Raw genomic sequence first — 13,507 nt, forward strand, 5'->3', positions numbered from 1 at the left:
GACAAAACTGTTTACTTTTCAGAAAAGGCGCTGGATGAAGACATGGACACAAAAAGCAGCAAACAACCTGCAATAGAAAATGGCGAACCAGTTGGCAGGAACACAATCAAATGTCTCGATGAAATATTTGACAGTCATAACAGTACCTCGCTAGGTGCACGGGACGAAAGCAGGGCAGACCATGTCAACTTCCGCCAGCTGTTGTGGAAAGCAATGGCTTCCTTTCCGGAAATCGCTGAGCAGAAGTCACGTGACATAGTCCCATTATTCCTCAGATTTGTCAGGTAAGAATAAGATAAGACGACTTTTTTGAAATAATATCTCACTGAGCGGTTTTCAACTGAGTGTCGTAAAACCAAAACCAAAGTTATTACTCTAGCCAATCACAAAGGACACAGACAATACAGTGAACCAATAAAAACTCGAAGTAATCACATGTAGCTGTCGCAAAGCGCGGGAAAACGAGTGTACGCGAATCACGATTGGTTTTGGTTTTACTTCTAATTGGATGAAAAAGTGCCGCGAGTTTTTTAAGCCAAACGTGTAGCAAACTGCTCTACGACGTATTCAGCTTTACCTTGTTCTGTACTTTGTCTTACTTCGCTATTTTTTTTTCAAAATTGCACAGTTGGCATCTTAGTTAGTCTTATAATTGTAAACCTGTAGATGTACTGTTACAGTGTGTCACGTGCGTTTAATGTTCTCCTCTGCTTTGCTACAGCAATGAATATTTTGTAGCGATGGAAAGCGTAGCCCCTTCCCAAGACATCCGAACCAAAAACAGCTCTGAACAACAGGGAAGGCCGACAGAACCAGAATCCACGGAGAATGAAGCAGATAACACTACCGAGGAACCACAGGGAAACCTTCACAAAAGGCGACACAAAGCAGCCACCAAGTCTCTTTGTACTCATCTGACTCTCTTCACAGCTTTTAAAAACCCGAAAGCGCTCTTCAAAGAATCCGAAGTAAGGCAACTGTTTATGAGATTCTTGGCTCACAGAGAGGCTGAGGTTCAGAAGCTTTCATTCCAGTGTCTCTTGACGTACAAGTTTCATTATCTGGAGCCCTACAAGGAGAATATTGAGCGCTTATTAGACGATGAGAACTTTCGAGATGAGTTGGCGCATTTTTCGGTTGATGAGGATAACGGCATTGTGGTTAAAAGCCATCGAGACGGGCTGATGCCAATCCTTATAAGGTAAATGTCTAAGCGGTCATGTTGTTCTTTATACCTTCAGACCAGACACTCCTTGTAACTTTTGTTACTGAGATCACATCACGTGATTGCGGTATCAGAGAAGTTACGAATGACGCTTGCGTTGTATGGGAAACAGCAAAAAAATGAAACTTTTGGCGTTCCTTATTTAGCCATTTCAACACTTAATTGAGGATATTCGTATTTTCTGTGAAGAGGAGACTTTTTGTTTTTATGTGTTGGATTGATTAAGGACTAGCGGGAAACACAGCAAAATCAGAGGAAATTTCGCCGTTTAACGTAAACGTCATTCTGAAACTTTTTGTTAATTATTACAAGTGCGTCTGTGACCAAATTGCTTCGTACATCAAGATTAACGAAACGTTTACTGTGGAGGAAATTTCTTTATAATTATGATTATGATGAGGATTATCTCTCGTACACAGACTTCTTTACGGAAAAATGCAGAGGTGGACTGGGGCTGGTACCGGGGGAAGAGCGGGCGTCGGAGTGAGGCGAGCTGTAGTTCTGAGGTTCCTGGCCTCTTGTCCTCAACAAGAGATACAAATCTTCATGGATCTCATTTTGGCGCCTTTTAAACACCTATGCACAGGTAAATTATGACATTTTGGGGGGAAAACGATTTCACTCTTATTCTCAGTTACGGGATTCAATGCTAATGTTGTAAATCCTTATTGCTTTTTCGTATGAGCAGCAGATGATCCAGGCCTGATTGTTACCGCCGCTACAGATCTCTCCAGTGTTGTCCCTGTGAAGAAACAACAAGGGTTTCTGGGAATGGTGTCGCAGATCCTGAACAAGATGGGAAACCTGGCGTCGTGTTTTCTTCCTTCCATCCTGCAAATCATACTGTCATTGCTGTCAACCTGCGTGTTTGCTCTCGAACACCGGGAAATGGTTAGTTAATACCGGTGGATAAACACGTGTGTGAGTGATCAAGTTGTTCACCTGAGGATAAGAAGTTGAGGACGATTATGCTACTGCTATGATATTCTATCCACTCTGTGACAGGATTCAAGAAGATTTACCACTATTTACAATGCTACGGGACCCTTTGAATTAAGGCCCTTCAGGGCGGTTTGTAATTCGTGTCCGTCAATCATACTGTACGTTATATGGAAAGAATTAGGCTTTATTCTGTGCTTTATGATGTGGCAAAGAATTTGGTTTACGGTGCGGCGAGTTATCGTTTTACTTAACAACTATTTTTTCAACGGAATGAGCAAAGAGTGAAGCAAATAGTCGAGTAAGGCAGATTTCTCTCTGCCCAAACATAGTGCTTTTTTAACACTAATGCCCAAACCTTTTTCTTTTTTTTTTTTTTTTTTTTCAGGTTCACCCGTCTTTTGTCTCTCAGATGAAGACGGTTCGACAGTTGGCCGTTACTCGCTTGACGGAATTTTTTGAGTTTATGACTGACTATGACTTCAAACCCATTTGTGAGTCCGTGTTCTCGTCAGCCGTGTGGCCTCAGGTAAGACCATGCACTGGACATACCTAACACATCCAAGATTGTTTGAGTAGTAATACAAGGTGTATAGAAGGCCGTGAAAGTCGCGTGGTCATTGGAGAGAGAAATGCATGTTTTGGACTTGTAAAATTCAATCGTCATCGTGCTTTTTTAATTTGTTAAATTCAAACATTTTGAGTTTTTTCTTTCAGATAGAGAAGCTTAACCAAGAGAGCATTCAACATCCAACGCCATTGCTCAAACTTTTGTTTGCTTGGTCGAAGAATTCTCGTTTCTTTCCTTTGCTCTCGAGAAAACCAGTTGAAAAGCCTGACTTGTCAATCATGTACTGCGTGTTTGCATGTCTGCGTGTTCCGTCAGTGTCAGAGGATGTGGTTACCATGGTTATGGAGATGACCGACAATCTTCTTGCTACGAGCCAATCAGAGATGAGAGATGAAGAAAGCGATTTATTGGAATGTGGTTCCGAACTGACGTGAGTAGATCGCCTACAACTGTACCTTGTAACTAAACAAAAACTAAAACGTCTGCTTGCAGAGGATCATACAATGAAGAATAAAATGCAAACTGCTTGAGGCCCTTGCTGGATCTTTGTTTGTTTGTTTGTTTGTTTGTTTTTTTGTGTGTGTAGCGTGTAGCGTGTAACGAGTAGCAAGTAGCGCGTAGCGTGTAACGTGTAGCGTGTAGCGTGTAGCGTGTAGCGTGCAGTGTGTAGCATGTAGCGTGTAGCGTGCAGTGTGTCCAGACTACTTACGTGATTTACGTTCAAATCGTGTTTTGAAAACAGGGGTCTTCACACTACACTTAAAGAGGCTATAATAATAAGCTATTCTATTGCCTTTCTCTCACAGAATAACCTGGAAATACGACGATGATATCAGGCTCAGCTATGGAACGTTATTAGTTCTTCCATACATCTCGGAGATCTTGGAATATCTGAGTCATTCAGTCCAACGAGGTATCGACAACTCAAAAGGAAAAAATAAGGGGAAAGTGATTCTTCCGCAACGAGAGCTTTCAGTCTTGTCTAAAATCAGCCCATTTGTGAAAGATGCGAAACAGTCTGCTACATTAACAGGCGTCCTTCTGCCTTTCTTGAGTTCTTCTCAAAAGGACGAAACTGCGAACAACATTCTGAAAACTGTTCAAAGTCTACTGGCCAATGTGGACAGACCAAAAGACTTCGTTACACCTTTGTCAAAGCTGTTCTCGCAGATTAACACTCGCAGTACAAGACAATGCTTGTGTGATGTGTTTCTTGAGCTGGCAAGTGTTGATTCAAGCTTCTCGTCGAATGCGTGTGAAATTCTTGCTCGTTTGAACGCTTGGAATTCAAAACGCCTCGAAGAACCTGATTATGATGCACGACTGGAGGGCTTTGCCAATGCTAAGCTTCTGGTCCAGCAAGACGCTTTGGAAACAGATGAAATTCTGCCATTACTACACAACTGCATCTATTTCGTGTTGTGCAGTGACGACTTGTCCATCAGAGACAGTGCAGGCAGCTGCATGAGTTGCATCGTGCGTTATGTTGTACAGCGGGGTGGAGTGAAGGACGAGAGATTTCATGTGCTCATCATGAAGTGCCTGTTACCGGCTTGCAGAAAAGCTCTCTCTTCAAAGAAGGAGGTACATTATTGTAACGTACGTCTCATTTTGCTTAGAACCAGTGATTTATCCAGTAGCGGTCAATTATAATCCATTAGAAACGATGCCTGGTTATCAGATATTTTACGTTTCAAAAGCTCAGTTTGTGCGTGAATGTATAAAAAAATAACACTGACGGACCTGTACGAATTTCTATCCACAGTCAACCAGGAACGAATTCCTAGATGTGCTTTCCACGATGGTTCGTGAGTTTGAACACGATTCTTTCACAGATCTTAAGGTTCTCCTGGACGATGATCCCGAGAAGGACTTTTTTGAAAACATCAAGCACATTCAGGTATGGGAAAAAAAGTACTTGAGGAAGGATCTTAGCACTCATTTTCAGGACGAAATTCTTCTAGTTTCCGCAGATATATTAGTGCATGTCCGTCTTTTGCCCAATAATGTGATGTCCACCATAGTTTTCGACAGTTTATCTGAAATACACTTGTCAGTGAAGTATCTTCACTGCTACCATTATTTCTTGGTGATGTAAAATGTTAACTCTGCGTCGAGCCAAGTGATCCATATAGCGGGAGTTCATACGAGTTTCCGTAGCATTAAGCGCGGACTAGGAGTATTTCTACTTTCCCCCACCCCCCTGGATGGGATACTACAATGCGTCCATCACAGGGTTAATTCACTGGTTTCAAGTTATCCACCCGGGTGGCGTGACGTACTGTGAGAGTAAAGTGTATCGCCAAATTTCTTGGTTAACCAGAAAATAAAAGGTAAATAAGATTCCTTGACCCTTTTAAGAAACAAATGTCAGGCTATACTTGAACACTTCAGAATACTGAGTGCGGAGGGCTAGTACCACAGTAATTTCACAAAACTGAAAAACATTTAAAAAATATAGCTTTATTTTTGTCGGCTTGGTCGCTTTGCATCGTCAAAAATAGTGCTTCAATTCCCATCAGAAAAGGATTTCAGTATGACCCGCGGTTTTTTTTTCCGTTACAGCTCCATCGTCGCATTCGCGCACTTCGTCGCCTGCAGTCACATTGTCAGCAGCACAGCCTCAGAACCACAAGCCTTACAGCCTATCTTTTGCCATTGGTAACACACTGTGTGTTTGATCACACGGCCGCTAAGGAGCACAACCTTGTCACCGAGGCAGTTACCACTATAGGAACAATATCGGCAAGCCTACCCTGGTCCAAGTACTGCTCCCTACTGAAACACTATTTGAAACTACTACCTGTGGAAAAGCATTTCCAGAAAGTTATTGTTAGGTACGGGCTTCCTGCTGACTTTACAGGTCTGATATAATGACTCTGAGAGTTTACCTCTCCAATGATGAACAATTTGTTCGAAATATGCTGTGATACTTTCATCTGGTCCGATGAGCATGTCTCGACGGTCTGCAGAAGTAATTCCCAGTCGGAGAGACCTTGGAGCAAATGCCTGGCAATAGATGTTTCCTTTGAATCTACATGTAATGTAATATTCGAGTCACTCCACAGTGGTTGCCTCGGTAGCTCAGTGGCTAGAACAGTTTCCATGAGATCGTGGTTCGTGGGTTCGAATTCCGCTCGGGGCATCTGAAGTTTCCGCCTTTTTTTCTGTTTGATATAGATAGGCATATCAGAGTTCACCTTTTTGATGATAAACAATTTGTGCGAAATATGCCGTGTTGCTTTCACTGTACAGTGTATCTACCACATTGCTCTGAATGTGTCTTAATCTTCAACTTTTGTTGTCTCTCTTTCTCAGAGTTGTGGTACTCATTCTGAACAATTTCCACTTTGACCTCAGTTCTGTTCCTACGCAAATGGAAAAAGCTAAATTCAGCGGTACGTACGATACAAGTAGCTCTAGTTGATTAGATAGAACCAAAGAAGCATCCGCTGCAATTCTTAGCTGGGGTATACGTTTGTTTTACGATTTCAGTGAAGCGTCTAGTTTAAGAACTCTTTTAGTTTACTGAGACATCAATGTCATCTTACACAAACTTCCTGTTCTTGACAAAATGTTCGATCATCGAGTCTTGCGTCAGTTTCAGGATGCTATATTACATGTACGGTATATGTGCAGTAAAATGTATAGATCGTTTTCACATGACGTCACGGCATCCATATTGTTGTTCCAAAAAAATGAAATGACGGGCATGTTGGTGAACCAAACCAATCCTACAGGAGTTGAATGCTTTTCTTATGTTTCTTTTATTTCAATAAATTTGCATGTGTACTGGCCACGTGATTCAAAACGCTCCATGTAGCAGGTTGAAAGTAGATCTGTACCGTGTCGGCGTTATCCCCTAATCAACAGAAAAAAGACCAGCAGACTAGGATAGCTGTCTTGACCATCTTAGGTCTCGTTAGCGAGGTGGCTTGACAGGAAAGGAAATTGGTTTACTCCAGATCATGTTAATTGACGTAGTTAGCCATGTGCAAGATGAATTAAAACACAGCTAAACACCATTCAGTGTTCTTTGACATGCCTTTTTTTCTCGTGATGTGTATTGACAGAAACTAGCCCAGGTGTTAAAAACACAGAAGCAAAAAAAGTTGACAGTGAAACTGTCAGAACGGAAGATCCAATTAAAAGATCAAACGAACCTGATAGTGGAGGTGATGATGATGATGATGATGATGATGATGATGACGATAAACACGATGAAGATGATGAAAGAGGCGAAGAAGAATCAGTTGCTAAGGAAGAAGTATCTGATCTTTCCAAGGAGGAACTTGCTTTGCGTATCTACAACACAATAACTTCATCTATTCTACCGCAGCTATACAAATGTGTGACCAAAAAGGTGAGTTTCTAAAGGAGGGCCTTTGATGGTGTAAAAATAGCTATTAAGTTTAAAAGCAAAAGTATGATTGAAACGATTGAAGCGGATGCAAAATTGCTGGAAAAAGGTGACACTTTTACCAACCTATTAGGTCTCCACTATTGGCAATAAGCTATGAAATATCCTTTCATTTATGTTTCTCGTTTTACCTTTTTTTTTTCATTTAGAGCAAGTCGGCTGATTATCACCGGTTGAGTCAACTGAAAGCTGAAGATGAAGAGGAAATGTTACGTGTCCCCATCATACTTGCCATTATTAAACTCCTGCAAGCTTTACCCGAGGATGCGCTTCACTTACATCTGCCAGGGTAAGAAATCACACAATACCACATGGTTAACTTGTCTTAGTTTATTCTTTCATTTGCTTGTTCGTCGGTTCGTTGTTTTGTTCCTTCATTCCTTCGTTCCTTCGTTCCTTCGTTCCTTCGTTCCTTCGTTCCTTCGTTCCTTCGTTCCTTCGTTCCTTCGCTCGCTCGTAAGTTCGTTCGTTTGTTCGTTTGCTTGTTGGTTGGCTGGTTGGCTGATTGGCTCGTTCGTTCGTCCGTTGATTGTTCGTTGATCAATTGATTGGTTCGTTGGCTCACTCGTTGAACGGATTAACTTGACCCTTGATTCTGAAAACAAAATCATTTTCCAGCACGCTCTTCCCGACTCATGACTGGAAACGTTCTCTTAGACCAGTATACGTTTCTTTAACGCGTTTTTGTGGTCATGGTGTTTCGACTAACCTGTTTTGTATTTTCTTGGTACAGCCTTCTTCTCCGAATCTGCCACACGTTAAAGAGCAGAGCCCGAGAGGTCCGTGATGCAGCACGGGATACGCTTGCGAAGATTGCTGTTTCTCTTGGAGCCCAGTACTTTTCTTTCGTATTAAAGGAGCTCAGAAGTTCGCTTACAAGAGGATACCAGGTAATCCTGTTGTGTATGCAGATTTTACGTCAAAACTTGAGAACTTTGTCTATGCTCTTGTCTTGTAATTTATTTAATGTTCTTGAATCTTCAATATTAATATATGAAAAGATTCTAATTTGCGACCTTTCCAGCTTCATGTCCTTAGTTTCACAATTCACACGGTACTGGACAAAATGAGCGACAGCCTGGTACCGGGGAAACTGGACCCGTGTCTACAGGGATTGGTAGAGGTGAGAAGATACTCTAGCAATATTTTCTTGGTTGTTTGGTTGTTCGTGCGTGTGTCATTTTTGTGTTTTGTCGTGCACTAGAAATTCTTTTTTTGTGTGTGTTTTATTTGAGAATTTTTCTTGCCCTATTTCTCTGAGGAAGTTTAAAAATGTAGGTCCCATTACGTAATTGCCCGTTGCTGCAGTGCCAATCCGTTGTGAAACAAAACATCCTAGGCAGGTGATGATAAGTATCCACCTTGGATTCACCTTACACTTGAGAGACATGAACTGGGTATGCATAAAATGATCTGTGCCCTTGAAGGCTTCAGGCTATAAAATTTTTAAAGTGTGCCCTTTTTTATGTTTTTGTTTTTGTTTTGTTTTGTTTGTTTTTTCTGGTTAACCTAAAACACATCATGAATTAACAGGCAAGTCGATTACTCGGTTTTGTCTTTGTTTCTCGTAGAACAGCAAAAACCTCAATTCAATTCTGATTAACCGCCATGGAAGCATCTTGTAAACACTAAATCAGATTGTTTGGGAATGTCGATCTTCGGGCCTATCAATTTTGCGGTGTTGCCTAAATTTCAATTTCAATTGCTCTTGGACGAAAACGTATCGGATTACTATTTAATAGATAACCAAGCATGGGCATAGCGAGGTTTGTTTATATGGAGAAAAACGCTGACAAGTCATGATAAAAATGAGTAGATGGCATTCATGCATTACTTATAATTTCCGGAAAAAGAGATGAATGCTTTATAACAAATATTGTAAATTAAAGTCATTTTTTTATTTGTCTTTCCACCGTCTGGCATCTCGCAGTTATGTTTCTGTCGTGTGTGACTACATGTAGATCTTTTGCACTTCTGTGTAAACATAGCTCGTGAACACTTTTTATATTAATATAAATTTACTGTGAAGGGGAAGGTGACAATCGTACGCCAGAATATTTGCATTTTGTCTTGACCCTTAAATTTTCAATTCTAGTTTAAAAAAGTACATAGGAATCACTGTTGGAAGTCAAACAAACCGAGGGTTAAACATAGTTACTGAGCTTTCCTGACTGCACCTAAGTTGCGAGAAAAATCATATACAACATTGAAGCAGCTGCAATTTAACTTGATAACATTTCCTCTATGACAATTGTTGTCGTTCCCTTGTTTAAAGAAAGTATTTAACGTTGCTGTGTATACTTGTTAACGATTTTTGTTATCCAATTGCTAGAACAGTTTTTAAACTATTCCCAGAGTTTGTTTACATGCATCTTTCCACGAAGACTTCATTTCGAATTAGGGGGAAAATCGTGTGAGTTTAAATGACATAGGCTTTCTTTTCGTGGTACTTTTATTGACTCAAGAGCTTTGCCTGTCACCGTGTGTCAATAGCCCTTGTCATCGTCTTCCGTTGACAAATATACAAGTACGTGGTGTTAAGTTTTGGTCAGGAGTAAGAAAAAGAAAAGGTGTTTTTGTCTTTCACACGCTATTTGAAGATTCAGAAATTTTTATTGGCTTCGAGCAAAGACTGAACATCACTGATTTGGTATCTTGGGGGGCGTCTTCCACAAACATCACCTGTTTAAACCGTCAATAGCTGTCAAGAGCATTGGACAGGCACAGACAATTTGACGCTTTGCGGTTGGTTCCTTCCCAATTCACCACTGGATGGAGAAGAAACAGTTTTTATGAGTCTTAGCCCTGTACATTTTGGAAACATTACTGAAAGCAATGTAACGAGTTTGACTTTGGTTGCCAAGTTACCGCAAAGCTTCAGAAACGATTGCCGTGTTGGATTTTTTTTTTTACTTGCGAGGGATAACTCTTACCTCGAACAATCTGCATTGCCTAGTAAACAAAACTGTACCAATCGACTTATAGCAACTATAGTGCATTACAAGAACACGGCATCAGATTAGCTACCTTTATTTCGATGTAATAACCGCGTTATTATACCTGGAGGCTGACCTGACTTCCTCTAAGGGAAGGAATCACCAGTGTGGTCAGTATTCCTATATTTACACCACTTAATCGCGGTCTTCAGTCACGAACTAAATCAAAGCTGATCAAGCGAACTTCGCCTTTCACCTAAAGCGTTTGCAGATCTTTCGATAGCTACCATCGCTTGCAGTTACATGAGGTAATCCAGGCAGCCATTACTGCACTGAAAACGGTCGTTCTTTTCTCTGTCTTCAAACCAACGGTGGATGAATTATGACAAGATGAACAAGTCAAACGACACAAGCCTCTCGGATCAGGTTTGTCGATCCCATATCTCCTCCGTGACTCAAGCGATAGAGGTGTCTTTATACATTATCGTAATGCTGGTGTCTTTGATCGGGAACGCCCTTATTTTTGCCGTTGTTTATAAGAATCGACGAATGCGCACGCCGGTGAATTTCTTTGTCGTTAACATGAGCATAGCAGATATTCTCATCACTGTGTTTTACATGCCAAGAATGATTTCCAGGATTTGGTTGGGCAGTGAGTGGGGCATTAGCGGAGGACTCGGCCATTTCCTTTGTAAAGTCGTCCCTTTTACACAAGAACTTTCCGCTTCCGTGTCAGTGTTAACTCTCATTCTTATGGCGGTGGATCGATTTTTCGCGGTCTTGTTTCCCTTTAAACGGACCTTCACCAACACCGTGGCGTACATTTCCATCGCTTTTGTGTGGCTAACTGCCATGGCTGTTCGATCACCAATGTTCTACGGTCTTCGCTTCGTGCAACAAGAAGACGGCAAAACATTCTGCTCTCTTAGACTGGACTCCGAAATAGCTTTCAATATTTACTCCAGGTTCGCATTTATTCTGTTCTACGTTATCCCGTTATCTGTGATCGTTGTGCTGTACGGTGCTGTACTAGTGTCCCTGAAGAAACGAAAACCTGTCGGCGTGGATTTGACCACAATACAGCGGAAATACAAAGATCGTTTGAAGCGCACACGTAAAGTGATGAGTATGTTGTTTACCATTGTTTTTGTGTTCGCTGTGTTTTGGTGCCTTCACTTTTTCCTTCCCATCCTATTTGCACGCTACGGAGCAAAGGTGTGCGAGTTAATTTTTCCGGCGTTCTTCCTCGGTCATGCGACCAGTGCAATAAATCCTTGCATTTACCTTATTTATATCGAAAATTATCGACGCGGATTCCAAGCGATTTTGAACCCGCTTTATCGGAGATGTTTTTCCCGCGTGACTTTTGCAAACTCCAGAGTTCTGCCCCAGGATTGTTCAGATGTTGTGGCATCAAGATACGAGGATAGTTACAATCTAAGTCTTACTCCCGGCACATTGGACTTTGAACGGACTGTCAGGCCCAGACCATTTGAAGACCTTACAGTTGCAGAGATTTAAGAAGACATTCACTAGTATGTAGAATAATAGTTTACTAAGGTAGACAAGCATCCACGAAGTTTTAGTGAACTACGAAGAAGTAAGGATGGATTAGATTGGGAAGGATTAAGGCGGATTACGAATGACGAACGTGAACATTCGGCATCCGGCCATTAGATTGCTCCTTTGTTGGTCATAAGATTTTCTACCATGCTGTTATCATTCATTAGCTAACACAGGAATAACAATCAACAACTGACACAGAAATAATAATTCACATATTTTTTTGAAATATAATGGGCAAAATGGCTGTGTAGCTCAGGTGTAGTATGCATGCAGAAAAATACGTAAATATAGCAGAAGAACAAAGTTGCAACACAACTTACGGCCAAGTGATCTAGTGGCGTTATAAAGTAGGGAGGGCTATTCAAATTAATTATTTTTAGTGCTTCTACGTCCTGAGTGCAATACAAAGTTAGTAAATAAAAACGCATTTACTCTCAGATTTTCTTGGTTTAATGATTGTCTGATAATTTAAATCAAGCTCATGTCCATAGCATTGCTATTTTAAGCCTGGTTTTCACTACGACATAAGAACCAGTAGAAAGGACGCTTACAAAATACGCCTAAGCACACGGTAGTGACGACGCGCACAACACAAGCATAAGCACAAGCACAAACAGAACAACAGATTTTGTTCTTCTTATGTTATTGCTTATCACGGTCAAGCGGGAATGCGCTGATTTAAGCGTAAGTATAAGCAAAAGTCCACCATCTTGTTTTACTTTATCGAGGAGGTATGGAACCGAAAATGAGGCAATTATCCATTCTGCGCGTGTCTACGTGCACGGCTTCTGCTGACTGCCAAACTGGACTCAGTCGATAGCCTTTTGGCTATGCTCGATTTTTTTCATCGAATTGTTTTCAAAATGGACAACTTGGTATGTTTGACTATTCCACCTTGATGGAATGCTTGTCTATGGGATGTTAGCTCCCCTTCCCCCATTTCAGTCATTGCATTGCTTCCACAAAGGCGCTTTAAGAGTAAATTATTTTAGTTACCTAATTGGAGGAAAAGATTCTATCCGCAATCCAAGACACTAAACGTTAGTCCTCCGCACCTTGTGCAATGAAGTAGGTACATTACATCAGCAGTCATTATCATCCCCGATTATGGCTCCTGCTTACATGGTATGTGTAAAACAGAAAATTGCTCCAATTTAAACCGATTAAGTATAATGATTCAATAAAATGCGAGCAATTCGAACATCCCCAACCTCCAAGAAGACCGTTCTTTTCGTACCTTTCGTCCTCCTCTAAACGCCTTGTTTAATTTGGTCTAGAGTGGGGTGATTCTGCCGACTCTCCCCTCCCTTCACCTTTTTCGACAGTATGTTTCTGAATGTTTGCAAACGGCGTGTCGGAAAGAGCCCATTCAAATCTTGGAGTTTTTTCCTGCTCGATTACAAAAGGCAATTTTTGGGCTTCACAATTAAAGCCAACATTTCTTTCTCATAGTTCTTCTTCCCTTTCTAAGGTGCTTGTTGAAGACTTATTTGGAGAAGCTGCAAAAGAGCGAGAAGTGGAAAAGATTGCCAACAAGCTTCCTGAAGCGAAGACATGCAAGAGCTTTGATACTTTTGAGATTCTTGCTAAATTTGCAGGAACGCGATCCTTGACTGGTTTGGTTTCTCCTTTGAAAGAGGTGGGTCTTAATTTCAGTATATCATCAGCACACTAACAGACGAGAAACATCTCTCTTTTGGTATGTCTCATTTCTGAGAATGGTTTAGCCCGCGGTTTTCGTCAGGACGTGTCTGAGCACGATAACTTGTAGTTGTGCTGCCATGCTAATGTGGCGTGGTACTCGCGCTGGTTTCTGGTTCGCTTGTTCGCATAACCCGAAAAAGCGGGGT

The 13,507-nt window shown here is 41.2% G+C and overlaps 2 protein-coding genes across 2 annotated transcripts in view; both read left to right on the top strand.

Moving 5' to 3' along the window:
* The window catches only part of LOC110040986 (small subunit processome component 20 homolog), a 34,011-nt gene that overhangs the window by 7,256 nt on the left and 13,248 nt on the right, over positions 1-13,507 (top strand). Inside the window, exons 8-22 of the mRNA XM_089299085.1 lie at positions 23-284; positions 722-1,201; positions 1,645-1,811; positions 1,914-2,116; positions 2,553-2,693; positions 2,882-3,165; positions 3,542-4,319; positions 4,501-4,635; positions 5,301-5,572; positions 6,054-6,133; positions 6,809-7,098; positions 7,305-7,444; positions 7,889-8,045; positions 8,180-8,278; positions 13,129-13,296. Coding sequence (XP_089155211.1) covers positions 23-284; positions 722-1,201; positions 1,645-1,811; positions 1,914-2,116; positions 2,553-2,693; positions 2,882-3,165; positions 3,542-4,319; positions 4,501-4,635; positions 5,301-5,572; positions 6,054-6,133; positions 6,809-7,098; positions 7,305-7,444; positions 7,889-8,045; positions 8,180-8,278; positions 13,129-13,296 — 3,656 coding nt within the window. The remainder of the gene's footprint in view (positions 1-22; positions 285-721; positions 1,202-1,644; positions 1,812-1,913; positions 2,117-2,552; positions 2,694-2,881; positions 3,166-3,541; positions 4,320-4,500; positions 4,636-5,300; positions 5,573-6,053; positions 6,134-6,808; positions 7,099-7,304; positions 7,445-7,888; positions 8,046-8,179; positions 8,279-13,128; positions 13,297-13,507) is intronic.
* Positions 9,420-13,164, top strand: LOC110040966 (neuropeptide FF receptor 2-like). Its single transcript, XM_020746231.2, has one exon. It carries the CDS (start codon positions 10,467-10,469, stop codon positions 11,610-11,612), a length of 1,146 nt encoding a protein of 381 aa, XP_020601890.2. The 5' UTR covers positions 9,420-10,466; the 3' UTR covers positions 11,613-13,164.

Source organism: Orbicella faveolata, unplaced genomic scaffold (genome assembly GCF_042242905.1).
Source record: "Orbicella faveolata isolate gen_17 unplaced genomic scaffold, um_ofav_v1 contig_1, whole genome shotgun sequence".
NCBI classification, from domain to species: domain Eukaryota; kingdom Metazoa; phylum Cnidaria; class Anthozoa; order Scleractinia; family Merulinidae; genus Orbicella; species Orbicella faveolata.